At 62.3% G+C, this 20,915-nt stretch overlaps 4 protein-coding genes across 4 annotated transcripts; 2 read left to right on the top strand and 2 right to left on the bottom strand.

Moving 5' to 3' along the window:
- Positions 1-1,308: 1,308 nt before the first annotated feature.
- Positions 1,309-2,783, bottom strand: TRAVEDRAFT_54559 (uncharacterized protein; the record flags this gene model as incomplete). The annotated part of the gene is made up of 5 exons (XM_008047477.1): positions 1,309-1,509; positions 1,561-1,703; positions 1,755-1,920; positions 1,976-2,563; positions 2,616-2,783. 5 exons carry the CDS (start codon positions 2,781-2,783, stop codon positions 1,309-1,311), a joined length of 1,266 nt encoding a protein of 421 aa, XP_008045668.1.
- A 1,585-nt stretch (positions 2,784-4,368) lies between these two features.
- On the bottom strand, positions 4,369-5,016 carry TRAVEDRAFT_54558 (uncharacterized protein; the record flags this gene model as incomplete). The annotated part of the gene is made up of 5 exons (XM_008047476.1): positions 4,369-4,454; positions 4,504-4,594; positions 4,649-4,742; positions 4,801-4,858; positions 4,914-5,016. The coding sequence occupies 5 exons, from the start codon at positions 5,014-5,016 to the stop codon at positions 4,369-4,371; spliced, it is 432 nt and encodes a 143-aa protein (XP_008045667.1).
- Positions 5,017-9,977: 4,961 nt separating this feature from the next.
- On the top strand, positions 9,978-10,357 carry TRAVEDRAFT_54557 (uncharacterized protein; the record flags this gene model as incomplete). Its single annotated transcript, XM_008047475.1, has 3 exons — positions 9,978-10,036; positions 10,088-10,268; positions 10,328-10,357. The coding sequence occupies 3 exons, from the start codon at positions 9,978-9,980 to the stop codon at positions 10,355-10,357; spliced, it is 270 nt and encodes an 89-aa protein (XP_008045666.1).
- A 9,736-nt stretch (positions 10,358-20,093) lies between these two features.
- Positions 20,094-20,498, top strand: TRAVEDRAFT_54555 (uncharacterized protein; the record flags this gene model as incomplete). Its single annotated transcript, XM_008047474.1, has 2 exons — positions 20,094-20,305; positions 20,354-20,498. 2 exons carry the CDS (start codon positions 20,094-20,096, stop codon positions 20,496-20,498), a joined length of 357 nt encoding a protein of 118 aa, XP_008045665.1.
- Between the last annotated feature and the right edge of the window lie 417 nt (positions 20,499-20,915).

Genomic DNA, 20,915 nt, shown 5'->3' with positions numbered 1-20,915 from the left:
GCCCGCCACGCAACGGAGAGCAAACGCGCCGACGCGCGCCCTGCCACTCTCCGCCCGTCTGCGTCCCGCTCGCCACGCAACGGAGAGCAAAACGCGCCGACGCATGCCCTGCTGCTCTCCGCCCTGCTGCGTCCCCGCCCGCCACGCAACGAGGTACAAAACGGGCCGCAGCATGCCCGTCTGCATCCCGCCCGCCACGCAACGGAGAGCAAAACGCGCCGACGCGCGCCCTGCCACTCTCCGCCCGTCTGCGTCCCGCTCGCCACGCAACGGAGAGCAAAACGCGCCGACGCGCGCCCTGCTGCTCTCCGCCCTGCTGCGTCCCGCCCGCCACGCAACGAGGTACAAAACGGGCCGCAGCATGCCCGTCTGCATCCCGCCCGCCACGCAACGGAGAGCAAAACGCGCCGACGCGCGCCCTGCCACTCTCCGCCCGTCTGCGTCCCGCTCGCCACGCAACGGAGAGCAAAACGCGCCGACGCGTGCCCTGCTGCTCTCCGCCCTGCTGCGTCCCGCCCGCCACGCAACGAGGTACAAAACGGGCCGCAGCATGCCCGTCTGCATCCCGCCCGCCATGCAACGGAGAGCAAAACGCGCCGACGCGCGCCCTGCTGCTCTCCGCCCTGCTGCGTCCCGCCCGCCACGCAACGAGGTACAAAACGGGCCGCAGCATGCCCGTCTGCATCCCGCCCGCCACGCAACGGAGAGCAAAATGCGCCGACGCGCGCCCTACTGCTCTCCGCCCTGCTGTGTCCCGCTCGCCACGCAACGAGGTACAAAATGGGCCGCAGCATGCCCGTCTGAATCCCGCTCGCCACGCAATGGAGTGCAAAATGCGCCGACGCGCGCCCTGCCGCTCTCCGCCCTGCTGCGTCCCGCCCGCCACGCAACGGAGAGCAAAACGCGCCGACGCACGCCCTGCTGCTCTCCGCCCTGCTGCGTCCCGCCCACCACGCAACGAGGTACAAAACGGGCCGCAGCATGCCCGTCTGCGTCCCGCCCGCCATGCAACGGTGTACAAAATTGGTCGACGCACGCCCCACCATGGTCCCGGCATGGTACACATGCCTGCTGCTCAAGCTCACCTGCCGCGTGCATATTAGATCATTTCCTGACTTTTTGGAAGTTGGCCAACAGTGGCAGGGCGGTACTACACATCAGTACAGAGGCCCGCACCTTCAACTAGTAAAACTGACACTCTGCATGCAACCGTGCGTAGACATTGACCATTTATGCAGCTATCTATTTTATGCTTTTACCACCTTACAGGCCAGCCCGAGAACTTGATTCCTCCCCTCCAGCGCTCACTTACTCATCATCTTCCAGGAAAGGCAACGACAACCTGCCCTGCTCATTGTGCAGGTCATGGACGTACTGCTCCACCTTGCTGATCTGTGCATCAAGGGCAGTGCGGCGAAGGCGGAGCATGCTCAGCTCGACACGCGCGCTATCAAGTGCTGCCCCACGCAGGTATGCAGATCCTCCCGTGGGAGCCCCAGTTGGCGTACCCTATGAGAAAGTTAGCAAGCAGCTGGTGACAAGGTGCAAAGGTCCACTCACCGCAGACGACCCAACAGCATGCACCTTCAATGCCCTACCCTTGCCCTTCCCAGTGAATCCAGCAGGATTGGAGTTGGCCTGGGATGATGGCTCCAAGAAATTGGCAGAGACGACCTGGCCTGCCTTGTTGGTGATGGTGACCGCTAGTCTGGGTGTCAGCAATGCGAGCTGTGCAGAGAGCAAGTATGACTCACCACGTGGGTACCCCTGGCTATCGTACCATTTTGCATATGAAGCATTCGTGTCCTGCACAAGGCACGCCTTGTGGCTGTTGGAGCAGCGATGGCAGCTTTGCGCGGGACTGCCTGGGAGGACACAAATACGCTCCTTTGAGTTGCAGCGTGCGCAGCGTGGGTACTGCTGTACTCAAAATGGTGCGATTAGCGCGTAGCCCACAGCCCATGATACAACTTACCACCCAGTTTGTCAGGAGTTGCGGCTCCGGCGCGGTCGGCAGGTTGCTGACCTTCTTGACCTTCTTTGCAGGCCGCACGGCACTGGAAGACCTGCTGTGTACCGCAAAGCGCGTGGTGTGCGCAAGTGCAGAGACCTCCTCCAACTTATCCAATTCATCGTTGAGGACAAGAGGGTCTTGCCCGGTTGCGGCAGCAGACAACGTGCGCCCACGCTTGCGAGACGAGGCGGTAATTATGGCGGTGGACGTGGCAGACAGCGCACGAGGTGGGATCTCAACATGCGCCAACACTTGCCGAGCGGTGGACGAGACCTTAGGGCGTGGCACAACAGGAGCATGACCCGGTTCGGGTGGCGGTGCGACGGGAGCAGTAGGTGGAGGCATCGGAGAGCAGTGGGCCTCCTCAACGGTTGCATGACCGGCATACTCGGCGGCCCGGGCGCGCATGTCCGCCTGCAGCAACACACCGCATGCCCAGTCCTCCCAGTCCTTGCGATTGTCGGGCAGCCGGCTGACCACCACCTGGTGGAGGCGGTCGGCGTACTCCGCGACACATGTAGCCTTGACGCCAGAGACACCTGCAGTATCCTACGGGAGTAGTGAGTCAATGTGCATACAATGGATGATGTGCGGGACGTACCAGGGCGACTGCAACCTGCCTAGCCCAATGCCGGTAGTCGGCGTCGTCTGCAACCCCACCCGGCTCGGCCATCCACAGGGGCTCCAGCGTGTCATCCAGGAGCGCGAGTGCACGCTCAGCGTGGCCTTCGGAATGCTCGGACGTGGCAGGTGTAGTGGTGGCAGACATAGTGAGAGGTGAGCAGGGAGCGGGGCAGGACACAGGACACGACAAAGAAGCGGAAGACAACAACGACCGAGCTTTACGGTCGCGCGTGGCAGGGCCACGCAGGGTTGATGCACAAGGGAGGCGTGTAGATCTAGGCCCAGCACAAACCCGGGCCGGCCAGGCGCCAGTACGTTCTTCGAGCTCGCAGCACGTAGCCGAGAAACCACGGACAGTACACACCTGTTTCCGCGCCCATGTTCCATTCTCGTCTTGTCCAATACCACTGCAACTCATCTCTCCTGGTCTTGCAGCGGTACACGTTGAGCTCGCGGTTGAGGCCGTATGCGAGACTTGCACCGACGACGATGAAGGCCGCGCAGTGAGCGTGTCGGTGGGTGCGGGATGCTTGGCGGGCTCCGGACGCGGTAGAGTAGCTCGATGTGCGTGCAGGATGCGAGAGCATCGCGGAGGTGAGCCGCCGCAATGGATGGCGGACGAGAGAGGAAAGCATAGACCGGGACGTTCAGCGTTCAGCAGCAATGGCAGTCGAAGTGGTCGAGGGCGCGGGAGAAGATGAGCGCGAGGTCGAGGTCGTCGAGTGTGGGGAAGAAGGCGCCCAGTGACGCACTTGGCCGGCACCTCGGCCCAGGTTAGGGTTCCGTCTTGGCCGGGATCGCTCTCGCATAGCTCTTGCTCGATGCTCTCTCGCCGTCTGTCCCGCTTGTCTACTCGTATCTCCGGCTGACTCTGGCTTGCCACTCTCGCATTCACTCGATCGATGCTGCTCGCTCTGTGGCGCGTGCCTTGGTTGCCCATGCACTTGGACTCGAACTGGCCGCTCTGGGCTCCCCTGCGACCGCTCTCCCGCTTCATTCTTGCTCTCTTTCGCATCCTGGACCCCACCACTGCTGCTAGAACACTGCGGCGACCCACAGCGACCACTCTGGACGCCAGAGCTCGCGGTTTTTGCATCTAGCGCATGCACTTGGCCTAGCTCGACCTCGGAGTCGTCCTGCAAGCTCCAGTATGTCTCCTGCTCGCTCCCGGCACTCTCCCCACACGTCCAGGACATCTGGGGCCATCAGATGTCACTCTCTGCGATGCCCCAGACGTCTGAAGCCTGCGCTAGACACATAAGCTACCACACCATCTCGACGGCGGCGTCTTTCGCTGGAATAGGCACCCCAGTGCACCCCTCTTGGGCAGCTCCTCAACGGGTGTGTATGCGCCCTGTCCACTGATATGAGATATGTTCCTGACGTCTATTCGAGCACAGAAACATCCTTTGCAGCCGGAACACTTCTGCGATGCGCGCCAGAGGCGAGGACACGGCCGCAGTGCGCGATGCGCGGGAGGAACAACGTGCGTACTAGCCTGCTCCGGAATCTACGTTAATCGGATGCGAAAACTCATGTTGTACAAGTGGTAGGTCCTCCTTCTCCCCGCTACATGCCCTTGTACGCTCATTCTTCCACCCCGTATTCGTTCAGTAACACCATATATCATTTATGCTGCACCGTAAGACCACTACAAGTCCATCTACAAGCTCTACGATCCGGGACGTCGCGCGCTATCTCGTCCGCGTCCTGCGACGTCCGATGGGCGCCTAAAAGCCGTCCTCTGTCGACCACCCTCCTGCCGGTCTCCAACCTCGCCAAACGCCCCAATTCTTGCGCGGACGGCTACTGCTATCTGCTACGAGGTGAGACGCGAACTCATTCACGGCATTTAAAGCACTCACCTGGCCTGGCGGCGTCTGGGCACTTACCACACCTCAGCTGGCCTGAATCTCCGAGGACCGGCCGCTGTTCTTCAAGATTCGCACCGGCGACCTGTAGCGCAGTAAGTCGTCGAGCTTATCGACAAATACCGACCAGCTGACACACCAGGTACCAGGCATACGCGCTGAGGGAGCGGTGCGAGTGCCGGTGAACCTGTTGGGCCGCGAACACCGCGCAGACCGTGCTCTGCTGCACCTGTCTATTATGTAGGGCTACGATACGACTCCACCGCCCTCCTTCTCTCTCCCAGCCCGTACCCACCCTTGTACACGCCATCAACACTTGTCGGGGCTTCGTCGACCTCGCAGCGTGAGCCTGTCAATCCCGTGAGTCAGCGGGACACTCTCGACGCGAGACGACTGACACTCACCGTGCGTGTGCACCTCCACAGGCATCTGGATGCGGTACGCGGCTGCCTGGAAGCGCGGACTCGTCAGTGGTGGCCCATACCCCACGAGGACTGAATCAGTCATATTCCGCGCCGAGCAACGCATCCTCCGCGATCCTGACCGTCTCGCATCTGCAGGGTTTCGTTAGACGCGCACGAGCGGCGCGTGCGCAGACTCACCGCACCCTTGCCAGTGCTTGCGTCCCGACTTTGTCAAAAGTGTCAACTGTCGAGATTCGTCTAGCAGACTTAGGTAAGTCTGGGCTGATATCGCGTCCGTGAGCAGGTACAGCTACAAACTGATCGGAAGCTCCTAGATCGGCGCACGGACGTCCTTCGCGCGGCGGACGCACCAGACTGGCGGACACGTCCCAGGAGACCCAATCTCGCCCTTCCGCGCGCGCACAGCTCCCATGCGACAAGATCGCAGCGAGTACTGGCGCCCCGAGTCGCGGATAGAAGTCTGCTCCGGCACGCGGCGGACAAGCCCTCGGAGACGACGAATTAACGAGAACACGACATGAGTCAGACTCGTGCGGCAGCAGAGATGCGAGGCGACGTACCTCGTACCTCGTCGACACCAGGCAAGTCAGCAGCCCACGTCCCGCTCCGACTCGTGTTCATAGCCCCTTCTTTAGCGCTTGAAATTCGCTGTCTCTCGCGCCCGTATGTTGTCGTGAAGGCCTGTCTGCCCCTATGTCGCAGGCGTGGAAAGGCCGCGCGGAGACGATCACTCGACGCTCGCGGGAGAGGGCGACTGGGGCTGGGACTCAGCTCGTGCAACAGCGGCCACGCGAGCGAGACGTGCGCATCAATATCACCGAGGTAGAATCCTAATCGTCTTTGCATCGACCCGTGCTCACCGCCCTTCCACAGCACCCGTATGTCAAGATCATCAGACGAGGCTCGCCCTGGGAATCTGCAAGACCTTCGTAAGTTCGTGCCGGTGCCCGCGAGCGGCGAAGACTCCGAACTCGTGGCGATTTCGCAGATCTCACGATGCTGTGGAGCACTCCCGCGTACGTGCCCATCCCCGGACGACAAGACCGCGGCGGTACACGAAACATTGGCACCCCAAGTCGCGTATTGAAGGCTTCCTCTGCGCGGAAAGAGCATCTCGAGAAGGCTAGGCACCGCGGGTGGGAAACTGGTCGTGGATGTCAAGACTCGCGCAGCCGCGGCGATACGAGCGAGCAGCGTACCTCGTCGACCCCAAACAGGTCCGTTCCCCATGTCTTGCCCTCGCCCCGTGCTCATGTCTCCTCCTGTAGAGCTCGTAATCTCGCCTCAACGGTGCCTGGCCGCCCTCGTGAAGCTACACACATTCACGACAGGTAAGTCTGCATCCACTCACCGCGAGCATGCCCAAAAACTTACCTCAATGCAGATCCCTTCTCTTCATGCCCAAACCTTCGCGGCGGCAAATCTGCCGCATGCGTCGGACGTCGTGAGCCGGGCCTCCCACGGCCTCACACAGCCCCGAGCGCACTCGTACGCGTGCGCATTGCGGAGCGCCTCAACGCCTACGGCCAGTGCCCCCGCGGCAAGAGGAAACTAAGTAGGACGGGTGCAGAACACGTCGGTGCGCGCGGGGCTTCGATAGCGGGGCCGCAGACGTCGGGACGGAGATGGCCCTGCGCCAGAAGGACGACTCGGGGCCGCGGCTGTGTAATGAGCCTTCTGACAGGGCGGACGGAGTCTGGAGCACGCGCAGGTCAGAACGCGAGCGGGCAGTCGAAGGAATACAGGCTTACCTGCCAGCCACGCAGGCAGAGCGCAGGGCCCATCCGGCTCCAACTGCGGTCCACTTTCTCTTCCTCCCCACCACCACCATTTTACCCCCCTTCACCCTCAGCCGCGCCCGTGCGGCGACCAGGGCATTCACGCCGCCCCCGAGACGTGCGGCGGGCTGTTTTGCGGCGGACTGTGCGCGTGCGCGGCGGTGCACGTGCAAAGACGGCCGCGACAAGAGCAACGGACTCTGGCTCTGGGGGATGTCTCCATTGAAACAGGGTGCGTATGGAGTCGGGAGGGGGAGGAGGGGCAGTGGACTTGAAGTTCGAAATGCGCACTTTCAACGGCCAAATCGCATTTTATTGCATACTATGGCACTCGTACTGTACAGGGTAAGAGTCTCAGGGCTGGGCGACAAAAAATATGCACTACAGAAGGGGAACAAGTCCCGGGGAGCCCCAACTCGAACACCTCCCCGCCGCTCAAAGGACGCCGAGATCGCGCGAAACAAAGTGCGCTGTATCATAAAATGTCTGAAGAACAACGTACACCCATGCGCCGTGCGCGTCATCGCGAAAATGCGCGGCAATTGTCCAGAGGCCCGGGGGAGGGGAGTTCCGCCGGCCTCTCCCCTCGCGCACCGAGCAGGCATCCTGGCGCGTCGAAAGCGCGCGACCACATAGCCCTGCATTGAGGTGTTTCATATTTGGTGTCTTGACGCGGATGCATTGGCGCAAATTGCGCAGAGAGAGTCCGGGGGCGTCGGGGACTGGCTGTGGCAGCAAAGTCCAGCCGCCGAGGACATTACAGGTGTCGTTCCTTCGCATTACTCCGCGTGTGGGTAGCGTAGTACTGATCCATCATGTACGCTTCGCCTCGACTCGGCTGAGATGTCGCGTTCTGGTGGAATCGAGAGTGGGATCGTCGAAGGGTGCCTAAAGTGGCTCTTGGGGCAAAATCCGACGCTCGAGCGCGTTCCAGGGGCCGTTTCGCCCGCGAATTTTGCACGAGGATAGCAGAGCATCGTACCGTTCTAGGTGTGTCGAGAAAACGCGAATGAGACGTCGCGAAATGGCGGATTCGAGAGCAGAACTCTCGGGGAGCGCCTGAAGTCGCTGTTGCAGCCAAGTCCAGCCCCCAGTCCCGTGCAGATGCCCTGATCGCCCGTGCGTGTCGCCAAGCATTGTAGATCACCATAGATACAGTCCAAACCCGGCTGCACCATTGCCTTGACGTGGATTGAGACAGAAAGATACGGGAGCCTCGGAGTGGCTGTGGGTGCAAGGCCGGGCCTGGAGCGAGTTGCAGAGGTCTTGGGGTGCTGGAATGGCGCACACGGATGGCCCTGAGTCATATCGTGCGAGGGAGCAACTAAACGCGTGCGCGTCGTCGTGGATTCGCAAAGGGGAGAGTCAAGGGGTGAAGAGATAGCGGTGGGGGACAGATTCGGAGCTCCAGAGTGTCGCAGAGGTCGTATCGCCCCAGAACTTTGCACATAGGTACCCGAGTACTGTTCTGTGTTGTACGCGCCGGACAGACGCGGCTGTAAGGTGGCCGTGTGGCGGAATAGAGCACGGGAGAGTGAGGGGGCGCGCAGAGTGGTGGCTGGAGTCGAGCCGAGTTCTGAGCGCTTCGTGGACAGGCTAGGATGCCGAACCCGTGCGACGAGTGTGTACTCAATCATAGCGCATCCAGGGAGCCAGAGACTGTTCGCAAGTGCCGTAGGGCGCCAAGATCGCTTACGCGGGGAGCCGAGGGGTCATATCATGTGTGAGGGAGGAAGAGCGCGGCTGCATCGCAGCACCCTCGCGGACTCGAAGGAGAGGAGGAAGAGCTGCCCGTGGAGACAAGTGCAGCTGGGCTGACGGCTGCCAGGCGTGTTAGAGAAATCGAATCACTTAAAAAACGCGCATCGTACCTTGGAAATCCCCCACAGAAAGTGTGCTCGAGATCCCGAATCTCTGCGCAGTGAGGGGCCATCGGGAAGCCCTCAGAGTCAACGGGCAGACGATGCCCAGATAGGCACCCATGCGCTACCCACCACTCAACCGCCTGTGGAGTGTGTGGAGGAAGTCATGGGGCCCCGAGATCTCGCATGCGGGAGTCTCAGAGGTGTGTCGCCCGGAGGAATGCGTTGGAACACGGCTGCGATGCGGCGTTGTCGTGGAACAGAGATCGGGAGTGTCGGGGCCGTGAGAGCCTAGTCCAGCCGAGTCGGGCCGCTCACAAGAGTCTTGGGATGTCAAAGTCCAGCGAGGAGTTCTCACAGTGTAATACAGAGCCGATAAGCACTGTTAGATGCCGCTGCGACGTGCCGTCGTCGTGGATCGAGCAGGGAAGTGTTGAGGGCCCGGGAATGGGCTGTTGGAGCTGAGTCTGCCGCCGGGATCTCTGCAAGAGCCGTGTGACGCCCAAATCGCGTAGATGGAGTCCCTAGGGTCATATCGTACACGTAAGAGCTGGGCTGCGTCGTTGGGTGGCTGCTAATGCGAGAGTGGGAGTGTCGAGAGCAGCCCGGGAAGCCCCAGAGCCAGAATGACTTCGAGCTCCCGTGGGCACTCAGACGCTCGCGTCATGGGATACGAGGGGAAGCACAGACAACCTAAACAGCATCAGTAATCGCTGGACTGCCACGGCGATGCAGGTCGTACCTTGGTGGCCGCCACGCAGTCGTGGGGAGACGGGAGAAGGAGGGCGCAGATGTAGGCGCACACGCGGTGCCCATAACTCGAGTCCGAGTTCGCCAATCGCGACTCGGGCTTGCTCCCGCACCGCCACCCCCGCCGGCACGTTCTTGTCTCCCATCTCCCTGAATCACCCTGGCCCGTACCTCCGGGGTGGCCTCGAGTCTCGACGACGCTGGTGGGAACTTGCAGTGCTTGCCGAAGTCGCAGGACTCCCGGTCCGCCTGCGAGATCGACACTGACTCCGAGTCATCAGTCGTATTCGACGCCCTGCCACCGGTAAGTCTCTGTCTCCTTACCTGGCACTGACAGTGGTCCTTGTGCACGGCTGCGCTGGCATGCCCAGTTCTAGTCTCGACGCTCGCAGCTGCCCTGGTACGTGCACAGGTAAGTGCGTATTCCGGAAGGCGGCATGTGCATACTCACAAAGCACGCACGAGGGAACAGTGCTGTTTGCATCAGCCTTTGACGTTGCATCCGCCGCAGAGCCAGCCCTTGTTGCTATGGTGAGTGGTCGTGCATACGAACGAGTTTCTGCGTGCTTACCTCGTACTCCAGGACGCTCCCTTCGCCGCGCGATGCGGAACTGCATCCGCGCCCGGCTCCTCCCACCACGCAGACCTCCAACATGGCGCCCATCGGCTGCGCTCGCGGTCCGCTGCGCCGCCGCCGCTCTGGTGCACGGAGGTGAGTGTGAGCTCAAACGTGACTCCGTGTGCGTGCTCACCTTCCCAGCAGGATGTCTGCGTTGTCCAGCGACGCTGCACGCTCTGCCGTGCCGCGCGCCACACCTCCCTTTGCCACGCGCTCTTCTGCGCGGGTGTCGGGCATCTTCGCCTATCATGCACTCGTTGCGGCGCGTACCTGGAGACGAAAACCGGTCAACTCAATGACCAAAACGGCGCTCCCGACACTCTCGGTAAGTGCCAGATGCCACTCTCAGCTCGCTGCTCGTGCTCACCAGTCTATTTCGTATAGCACGGCGATGCAGAGACCTCATCACGCTAGCCGCCGTCTGCCGCATCATCAGGGCTGTCTCACCGCAGATGGACGTGCTGTGCACGTCCGGCAGCCTTCCCCGCCATCGTCCCGCACGTCTCCTCTCTGCACCGTCAAGCCCAGCCCACATCACACCCGACATCCCCCGCATGGCACTCGAAACCGAGGGCAGAAGCACTCACCTTCGACAGGAAATGTTCCGCACGTGGAGTAAGTTTGAGGACGGTGCGCATCACTGCGACACCCAGAGGCGCATGACGGCGCCCGCAACACGCCGCTATTTGGCCATGTCATGTCCAGGGACATCGTCGTGCAGCGCTGCGCCACGTGCTGAAAGTGGGCGGCGTACAACACGTTTGGGGCGCACAAAGAGCGGGCGCCGGGGGCGGTATCCGTGCCCGTCGCAGTTCTGCAACGCAGCCGTCGTCCTGGACGTCCGGGTGAATGTGCGTGGAATAAGGTGTCCCGCGTCGCCCCGAATGCACCCTGTCTTGTGCAGGATGCTGGAACGTCCGGGCGCCCGCCCGCCGTCCTCTCGAGTCTCAACATGCCCACGCGCTGTGGTGCACCTTCTTGAACTCCAATTGTGCACTGTGGGTGCCTGTGCATGCCCGAGCCAGTCAGTGTACGGTGGAGACACGCCGAAGCCGCGTACAAAGACCCACCTAGACGTCCGGGGTCGTGTACACGACAGCACCGACCTTGTGTGCTGAGGACGCTCGCATCGCAGACCCGCGGGCCTCGAAACGATATCCGCGCATCCCGCAGCTCCGAGCCCCGAGTTCGCCGTCGCATCGACCCTGCTGCATCGTCCGCGCGCGTCGGCGTGTTACGTCCTCGCAGGCAACGCGAGCCGGGGGCGCATGAGGGCCCCACATGCTCTCCCGACTCTGTGAGGCCGGATGGTGGGCAAAGGGCGCCGCGTACGTGCCGATCGCGATCGTATATAAGCCAGGTGCGCACCCACGTCGAGCTGCACGCCCCACCCTCTCCCACCTTCCTCTCTCCCCCGGTGCTTGCCTCACACACCTGCGGACGTGTGCGCACCGTCTGTCGCTCGCTCGTCGTCCTCGCACTCACCTCATCATGCCCGCCGCGGCGCGTACAGGGCCCCCAGCCGTCCCACCTCTCTTCGTCTCATTGTCGGCTCCGGTGAGTCCGCATACGAGCCCCTTGCGCCCGTCTAACGCGTTCCTATAGCTTCCCAAGCGTCAGGATCCGCAGGGAGACAAGTTCGATGGGAGGCATGTACCGGGCTCATTCCTCGCTGCGCAGGGCCGGTCTCTCACTGTTCCGCATTCCCAGCCGACCGGAGGTGCCTGCCGATGCGTCCACGAGCACGAGGACGGTGAGTTCCGCTCCTTTCTTGTGTGGGGAGCGCTGCACCGACTCACCTCCATCCCAGGGTCGCGCTGCAGCTGACTGGTGTCGCAGGAGAGGGAGAGGGCGGCGACGCGCAGTGGTCGCGCGGGACACCAGGATTGTCGTAATGTAGCCGTACGTAGCTGTTTGTTCGTGTAGTCCAAGGACTCGTGCCTCGGGCCATGCTGGTTGATGTCCGCGGTGTTGGGAGCTCGCCCAGGCGTCTCGTGGCGTGGAGACCTCGTATGCGGTGAGCCTGCTCGTTGATTTGCGTCGATATTCTCGCTAAAGCACCTCGATGCAGGTCTTCCGGGTGGTCGTCGAAGGAATTAAGCCGTTCGGAGGCGACCGGGACCGGCTGGCGGTGTCACAAGGGCGCATGCGGTGAGTTCGTCGAATTGTGCAGAAAAGCGCACAAACTGACCTATTTTTGTGTCGTCCAGCCAATTCGCGCAGGATTTGGGTGGGCCCAGGTGGAGGGAGGCTGGCATGACAATGAAGGAGAGAGAGCGGCGGTTAGGCGCCTGTGGGACGTCGCAGCTCGCGCACGAGATTGCGCGCGACGTCCCGGCTTCCGTGATTCCTTCGCATCCTAAGAGTGTCAGGCGCCCTCTTTCGATCCACGACAGTTTCGCGGCGAGTCGCTCAGCATGTTGTGCTTCCCGCGAGTGCACCATTGCGTCCCGTGCGATGTGCATGCGTGTGCCGCGCTACAAATCGTGTTTCTAGACTCGAGTAAATGTCAGCTTCGAATCTTGTATTAGTAGTGAGGCCACAGACGTACCCGCTGGCGAGCTGCCTAAGAGGGCGAACGGTGGGCGCCTACCCGAGCGCAGGAGATGCGCGATGGCGTACGGTTTGAGCCAGGAGTGGGCGGGCTGCAGACCTCTGTGATGTCGTAGAGAGGGCGGGTGGATGTCCTGGGATATCCTGGCGGAATGAGCGGGGTACAGGGCGAGGGTGGCAGCCGTGGGGCGTGCACTGGCTCGTTGGAGGCGTCCCGGAGCTCGTTTTCGTCTCGAGAGCGTACTGGCGGCCTTGAGGTGCGTAGGATGCGGGAGACGGTGTGATTCGCGCGCAAGGACGGTCACAGAGGTTGCCAAATCGAGTTTGTTTCGACGATTGAGCGATATGACCGCAGAGCGAGATAAACGCGTGATATGCGCTCGATGGGGCTGTCTGAGACCGTGCAGGCGAGCTCGTAGCGGCACAAAGAGTAGTGAGATCGACTCTGTGCCTCTGTGTCGTGTCGAGGCCGGTGTGCGATGGGAAACGAGGTGGGTACGGGTTTTGGGCGGTGTGTTAGCAGAATACAGACATCGAGACGTTGTGCAGAACGTCGCACCGGAGGACGCCGGGCCGTACACGGCCGTATTGCATGTTGGGAGCAGAGCGGTGCGCGTGCACGCCCATTGACTCGACGGCGAGATTGTCGAGGGTGGTGGCTAGCTACAATAATCGCTATATGCATGATTAGATATATACAGTAGTACCGAACCATTCGAGCTGAGAGCGGAGGGCATGGGCCGGATTTTCGACGATGGGAGCTGGAACGCAGGCGCCAGAGAACGAGAGAGTGAGTGCTATAGGCCAAGGAAAAGTCGTCGAAGGATGCAGCCGTCCGAGTGCGAGCATATCTGGCTAGAGATACGAGAGGACAGCATGAGATAGGATCGCAGAAGAGCACCCGCCGCCAGGCTATCCCGCATGGAAGCTGTCATCGTCGCCGACTTCACCAGGCTCGTGACCCTAACCCGCGCTTTCCACGCCTGCCGCCCAGCTCAGACGCGTCCCGCCATGGCGTCATCGTCTCTCTCTCGACACTCGCTCGGATCCGAGCTGTCTCTTTCTGCGATCGCGTCCACTGCGCATGCGCGCGTCGACCTTGCTTTGCTGAGGCCTCGCTCGCTTTCTTCGGTCATCGCTGTCTGCCAAGTTCGCAAGGCCACTCCTCTCGCTGCGACTCGCCCGCCCTTCTCGCTCTGCGCTCCATCCACTCCGCCGACGTCCCCCGTGCAAAACGACACCCATATCGTCCGGGAAATGTCAGTGAACGCCCGCAAAGTGAGCTTTTTCGCAACTCTGCCATTCACGCTACTCACACTGTCTGCCATCCTCAGATAGTCTCCGACTTTTCGACAATATATATACGCCTCCGCTGCGCCCCCTCCGGCGACCTCGCCCATGCGCTTGACGTGTGCTCTGCGCACGCCCTATGGTCGGCCGCGTGCGGAGAAACAGCCGCCCGCCCGCGCTATGAGCAGAGCAATATGCTCGTTCGATGAAAATCGCGCTCCGCCCTCCGAAAGCGAGTCCAATTCGGTGTGTCTTGCATTCTACACGCTCACTGAACCCCTGCACCAGATACATGCATTCGCAGGCCGAAATGCGCACACTCGAATCGACTGCCGCCGTCAAACTCCGCCGTGCCCCGAGCTAATCTGCGCAAACCGCCCTCGCATTGCACACACAGATGCCCCCGACATAGTACGACACGCCTAATTCAAACTCGAAGCCGTAGACTAGGCGTAGCGGCCGCTATCGTCGATTCGAGCCGGACGCCCCCAGCCAGTAAATAGGCGCTCAAGAATCGGACATTTTTGTTTCGGCCCATATCTCGCGTTCCACGCCGCGCAGCCCTGGTGAGTGTTCATCATATGTATTGTGTGACATGTGTGCTTGTACTAGCGCAAGAATCGGGCACGTCGCGGCCGCGTCGTCCGTGTCGGCGTATGTGCGCGTGCGCGGCGACCTCCGTTTCCGGTCTCCTGTCCGCACACCGCGTCCGCGATCGCTGATTTCTTCTTTTATCAGTTCCTATACCGTACCTGCGACGCGTCAACGTGTTGCGGGGCCGTCCGGGGGGATTTGAATTTGGCACTCATGGTGGCCCATAGCGGTGAGCCGCGAGGATCCCCGTACAGCGCACGCCGCGGGGCTCGCACACTCACCGTAGTGCTGGCATGCACGACAGAGCTCTCCAAGGCTCTTCCCGACACTCGCAGGTGCTCCGCGCACGGAGGTTCGAGACCGCGTCTTGAACGTTCCCGCAAGTGGCGCGTGCGGGACGTCGTCAAGGCCTGGGACCCGGCCGGATAGCTATAGATGGCGCTGTGCATGACGGTGAGTGCACAGCCGTTGCGGGGAAGTGTACAGCGTGCTCACCTTCTCCTTGCAGCTCTCCGCCGCGGCGTACGGAGCCACGCGGCGTCGGCCTTCCCAGCCTCACGGAGCACCTTGAGCACCTCGTCCGCACTCCCGCGCGGGCACTGCTAGGGTACGATGTGCCTCCCCGCCGAAGCAAGCCGGATCGTATGCACCCCGGCGGCGGAACCCGCACCAAAGGCGAAGGCGGGGCGACGCCGGGCCCCCGCTCCCCTGCACCGCCGTGGGAGGCCGGGGCGCCGGGGCACCCACAAGCACCTACCCGCCGTGCCCGCTGTTCGGCACCGAGGACGGAGCGGACGCGTTCTGGGGCGGAAATCACCATTCGACGCGCCCGGGCGAGGAGGAGACGGGAGCACGGCTGCTGACGATGTGGCCGCGGCCGCGGCTGCGCACGTTTGGCGCATATGCATGCGGGCGCGATGCGCGTCGGTGCACGTCGTCCGCGCGCGTTCCCACCGCGTTCTCCGCTGCGTGCGACGCCGCGGCCGCGAGCTATCTATCGGACTACAGGATAATGTAAGATACACTTCGCCCGCATCCCTCCCTCAGAGTCTCGACGCCCCGCCGCCAGCTTTGGCCCCTGAGGATCCGGACATGTGGTGAGTACATTTGCCGCTCGTCATGGACAAAGTATGTACCGTTTGTCGAGGCGCGCCGCGACCTGTATCGTGACCGGTGTGCTGCGCGCTCTTGTACCTGCTAGAAAAGGGCACACGGGATGTGAGGGTGTCGTCTGCGCATTGCAACGCGAATGGAAGCACTTACGGGGTCTGTTGTGTGGCAGGCGCGCTCTCGAGAGGCGTGCTCGGTCTCGCGCCTGTTGGACAAAGGTGAGCGTACCATCTGCATGTTGAGACGCGAACGAGAGCACTCACGGAGTCTCTCGCGCGGCAGGCGTGTTTTCATGGCGACGAAGGTGTCCTGGAGCCACATGGTGAGCGAGGAGTGTGCGCCGGATGCGGGAGAACACGGGCGCGTACCCGTACAGGGGCAGGATCTCGTCGGGAAGGCGGCGCCCCAGGTTAAACACCTACCCGCTGCGTGCGCCATTCGGGACCGAGCACGGCGCAGACGCGTGCCGGCGTGGAGATCGCCGTTCGACGGCCGCAAGGAGGCGGGGCATGGCTGCTGACGACGCAGGCGCATACACACATCGCCTGGCGTGCGCTGGGGACGCGGCTCAGGCGTCGGGGCACATCGTGTGCGCCGCGCCGCTGCCCCCGCCGTTCCCCACTGCGCCCTCCACCACGGGCGCAAACTATCTAGCCGAATACAGGCTCGTGTACGCTACGCTACCCCGCCCCCATCCCTCCAAGTCTCGACGCCCCGCCAACCGTGGTCCCTGCGAATGTGCACACGCGGTGAGTACATCTGCCACTCGCTATGGACGAAGTCACGTACGGTGTCCGGCGGCGCGCCGTGATCTGCGCCGCATTGCGTCCAATGTGCTGTGCCTTTTCTTGTACCTGTTGGACACGGTCGCGAAAGGTGAGCGTGGTGTCTGCGCAATGCGACGCAAACGAGAGCACTCTCCGGGTTTCTTGCGCGGCAGGCGTACGCCGTCGCACCGGCCACAACGGGGATGTGCGGTGCACAACATCTGCGTACGCGTGGTGCGTCGCGGTATACTCCTCTCCCGCGGCGGCCTGTGCTTTATACTACAGAAAAATGGCGCGTACAGCTCTTGTCTCCGCACCCGCCCTCCCTGTGTGTCGTCGACTGGTGGGTCTGGTACGAACAAGACGTGTCAGGCGGGGATGACGGCGTCGCGGCAGCGGGGTATGTACCTCGTGGTGTGCCGCATGGCTCTTCGTGCGCGACGGTGCTGCAGCTGGAGCTGGAACTGGGACGAGAGTGACGACGAGGCTACGCATGATGAGAAAAGATGTAGGTGGCACGTACGGACGACACCCTCGCAGCGGCGGTGACGAGACCAATGGGCAACACGTCGCGAGCACAAGGTGCGCATGCGTGTGCGATTCGGGTGAGGTCACGGCACGTCTGTCGTGCTGGTGTGCTGGTTGTGTGCTGCCTCACACCTGCGGTACGAGATGTGAGTGGGACACGGCGGTGAGAGTGCGCGAGCTCACCGGGGGCGGGTGCATTGCGCAGGCGCCGTCTTGCGCATCTAAAGCCTGTGGAGTGTGCATGGACGGGACTGGTAGAAACCACGTACGGGAGCCGACTTGTACGAGGTGACGATCGAGGTTGCAGTCAGGGTACTGCAAAAACGGGCGAGTTTCAGCATGCAGCACGAAGGGAGGCGGGGGACATACCTCGACGGCAGGCGGATGGACAAGGAGGAGGGAGCAGAGGTGAGTGGTACACGCGCGAATCTTCGTCCCGGGGGTTCTTATTGATGTCTCCCCTCCGACGTGCACCGCTAGCGAGCAAGGGCGCGAGGGCACAACGCAAGCCCGTGCGCGTGCACGTCCTCCGTCTGCGTCATACAAGCCTGGAAATGAGCAGACACGGACGCCCCGCGCACATGCGCACTCCCTGCCCAATCAACAGACGGGGCAGGGCGTGCCCCACCTCCAGACTCGGCTCGCGTCGACGGGGAGCTCGGACACTCGGACACTAGCATCGCGTGCGTTGGCTGCCCTTGTGTCCGTCCGCACCTGCCGTCCGCTGCCCGTCCACGCCTCACTCCGCCCGCTCTCGTCCGCCGCTATGCGCGCAAACAATCTTGTATGGCCGACGTTTGCTGCACTTACCCGCCCTGTGCTCTGTGACGCCTCCCGGCTCGGAGTGAGCTCGGAGTGAGTACGGCGTCCCGTTGGGCTTACTCACCGCCTTCTTCCTTCCGCTCTCAGACGACGCTGCACACTCGTATTCACGATGCCCCACCCAGGACACCTGGGAATCCACGGCTGAGCTCTCCATGAACACGCTCGCGAGATCGCGAAGGCGCCATCAACGTACTTCGCGCGCCATCGGCTGCCCACTGTTCGCGCCTCCGCTATCCCTCCTCACGTTGCACTGTCGCTCGTACTCTTGACGGCTGCACATACTCGGCACGACTCGATAGCTGCAACATTCCCCGCCATTCGAGTGAGTTTCCAGCCTGTTCCCATGCGAAATGCACTCACAGCGATCGTTTCATTGCGCGCCCGCCCTCTATTCCGCCCACAGCGACGCCGTGTCGCGCGAGGCACACTAGGTTTACAACGGAGAAGTGCTCGTCTACATCATCTCTACATGCTCGCGAGGGCCCACGCTGCGCCGCGACGAACGCGTTTTGCTATCGCCCTCGGTGTACCCGACTCGCTCGCACCCACCTGCCATCCGTAAAACTCGACGCCCGCGCTTCTGACGTTCTGTGGATGTCAATCAGACCCGGAACAATGTGCCTGCTTCTCCGCTAAGTCGCCGCCGACGTCCTGCATGTGCCATTTCTGGAGGATTCTTGCGCCCTCCTACGCCCCTCCACCCTCTTTGGGGCTGTCCCTCTCTCGCCGACGCTCATGCATCATGCACTACGCTGCACAGACGACTCTCTTTGTTACTCCGGTGTGTCCCCAGCCGCTCCCGATCCGATTTCCGCTGACAGTGTCCGGTTTATAGGCAGCCCGCGCTTCAAATCATGAACACCCGCAGCATCTTGCATTGTGCACCTTCCCTGAAGCGTACAAGCGACACGCATACACCGACTACGCAGGCCCACGACGCTGTTTGCGGCGCAAATCAAAACTGCGGCTGTGGCATCGTCGACAGCGGGCGCCCGCGCTCACCCTCAACATCCACGGCCACCACCCGCAAACATGCACGCCCCCATCCCACAACTTTACAGCACACGTCGGGTACCTATAGGATAGCTCCTCTGCGTGCGCGAAGCTGCCGCCGCCGTCCTCCGCTCGCGGGCCACACATCACTCCGACGACCCCGCCAGCGCTCTCCGCAGTCTCCTCCACCACCCCACTCTACGCAGCGCGCGCGAACTGTCCACGACGTCGTCGATATGACTCCACCCTCCCTCCACGTGCGTGCACAGACCCTCTGGACGCGACCTCCGCTGACAACGTCCCGTTTACAGCCCCTCCGCGCACGAGATCGCGAACGTCCACGCCACACCGCGCGGTGCACCTTGTGCGCATCGTGAAAAACGTGCGCATGCACGCCTACGACGTGCCCACGATGCCGTTTGTGGGGCAATGCGGAACAGCGGCGTCGGCGGTGTCGGGAATGCGCGCTCGCCCATGCATCCAACATGGCGGTCTACCACCCGAGCCCCTCGATGGACCCACCCAGAAGCTGGATGTGTGCTCACTATGTGCGCTTCAACACACTGTGGGACGCGCAAAGTCGCCGCATGCGTCCGGCGCGAGGAACGATGCCTGGGTCGCTGGCGGCCCCAAACCAGCCCCGCCTCTCTCTGGCGTCCCAACACCTTTGTGTATGGCTACCAGCTCTATGCCACTCGATGTGTATTGTATCTCCTCCGTACGGTGTACGTTTTCAGCCGGTTCTGCCGCAAATTGCGCTGACAATTTCGCATTTTTAGATATCCCCCGTGCAAAAATATTCATAACTGACTCCAATCTCGACATGAAGACTGCAAAACACCCTCAAGCGCATCACCGCACCTCCCCCCACCATGTGCCGCGCTTCGCAGAGCGCACAACCGCCGCATACAAGAACGGCCCGCCTCGACTATCGGCACCCACGGCCAAGTCCGCGCCCATTGCCCCCACAGCCGCGCCGCGCCCCCCACCCACTTTTCAGACGTCAGCCCTGCTCCCAAGACGCACATATCCCAAGCTCGCGCCCCCTGCACACCCCACGCACCCCAGACACCCCAGACACCCCGACCTCCCCGCCCACCCCGCCCAGCCTCCCGCACGCGCAAATTGCGCCCTCCGGCTCCCTGCCAACGACGCCGGCCCCCACTGACCAGTACGCACATGCACACGCGGTCTCCCACCGATTGGAGCAGAAAATATATTCGCGTTCACGGGCAATTTCATTGCATCACGCTCGGTGAGGAGCACAAAATCCACGCCCCAGCTGCCCCTCCCACCCTCTGGCCGCGATATTCGATAGGGACATGCCTGGGGACGGTCTGCGTCGTCATCCGTCGCATGCGGGCGCGCACGGTGCATTTCAATTTCGCACTTTTGGTGGCGGGGGAGTCGGCGGCGCGGGGACGGGCGTATCTCGACACCGCTCCTTCGGCCTGGCGAGCGCCATTCGCGGAGACGGGTATCTATGGAGCATGGACATGATGCTCGCGATGCGATGGCATCGCCTACGCACTCAGGACGCCCTCGACAAGGTCCGCGGCCCTCTTCCCCTTGCCGGCCGCTGCACCGCTCGCCACACTGCTGGCGCGCTGGCATTGCATCTAGGCCGCGCGAAACTGCAACGGCGGGCTCCCGTGCACCCTTGCCCGAAACCGGCGCACACTGACAGTTCTGGAATAACGAGGTGAGTCTCTCTTTTCCGAACTTTGGTACGGGCCGGCTAACAACACAGTATGCCCGCGCCAGAGGTCTCGAGCACGCAGGATGTCTCCCCGGTGCTGAACCGCACACCCACGCACCTTTCCGCAGTCTCGCACATTCGTCGACTGCGCCCTGCGCAGACGAGCATGGCGAGCACCCTAGCGGACACGCAGTGAGCGCTGTCAATCTCCCGCGCCCGCACTGCTCACTCACGGCACCACAGATTGCCCAGGTGCACCAAAGATGCGGTACCTACTCGCTGCGGCCCTCTCCTGTAGATTCCGACTGACTCTGAGCGGGCACAGTGCATATATATTCAGCGTCAGAGGGCGCGAACACGTCGGCTGGCTGACTTGCATGGGTAGATTGAAGGCGGCGGAGGACACAGAGGACGAGCAAAGTAGCCGGCAGCCCCAAAGCGGGAATGAGCACGCATAGCAGACGTCGAAGGTCGCTATCAGAAGCAGAGTCGCAGCGGGCGAGAAGGACTGGACTGTTTCGATGTCTGTTGGAATAGGCGCCTGTGAGTCGCAGAACGGCGCCGAGCGTTGTGGCGTCCACTCTGGCCATCCCGCGACCCCTTGGGATCTGCG

Source organism: Trametes versicolor (genome assembly GCF_000271585.1).
Source record: "Trametes versicolor FP-101664 SS1 unplaced genomic scaffold TRAVEscaffold_21, whole genome shotgun sequence".
In the NCBI taxonomy this organism is placed as follows: Eukaryota; Fungi; Basidiomycota; class Agaricomycetes; order Polyporales; family Polyporaceae; genus Trametes; species Trametes versicolor.
Note: the sequence above shows the minus strand (reverse complement) of the source record. Positions and strands in the feature narration are given on the sequence as shown.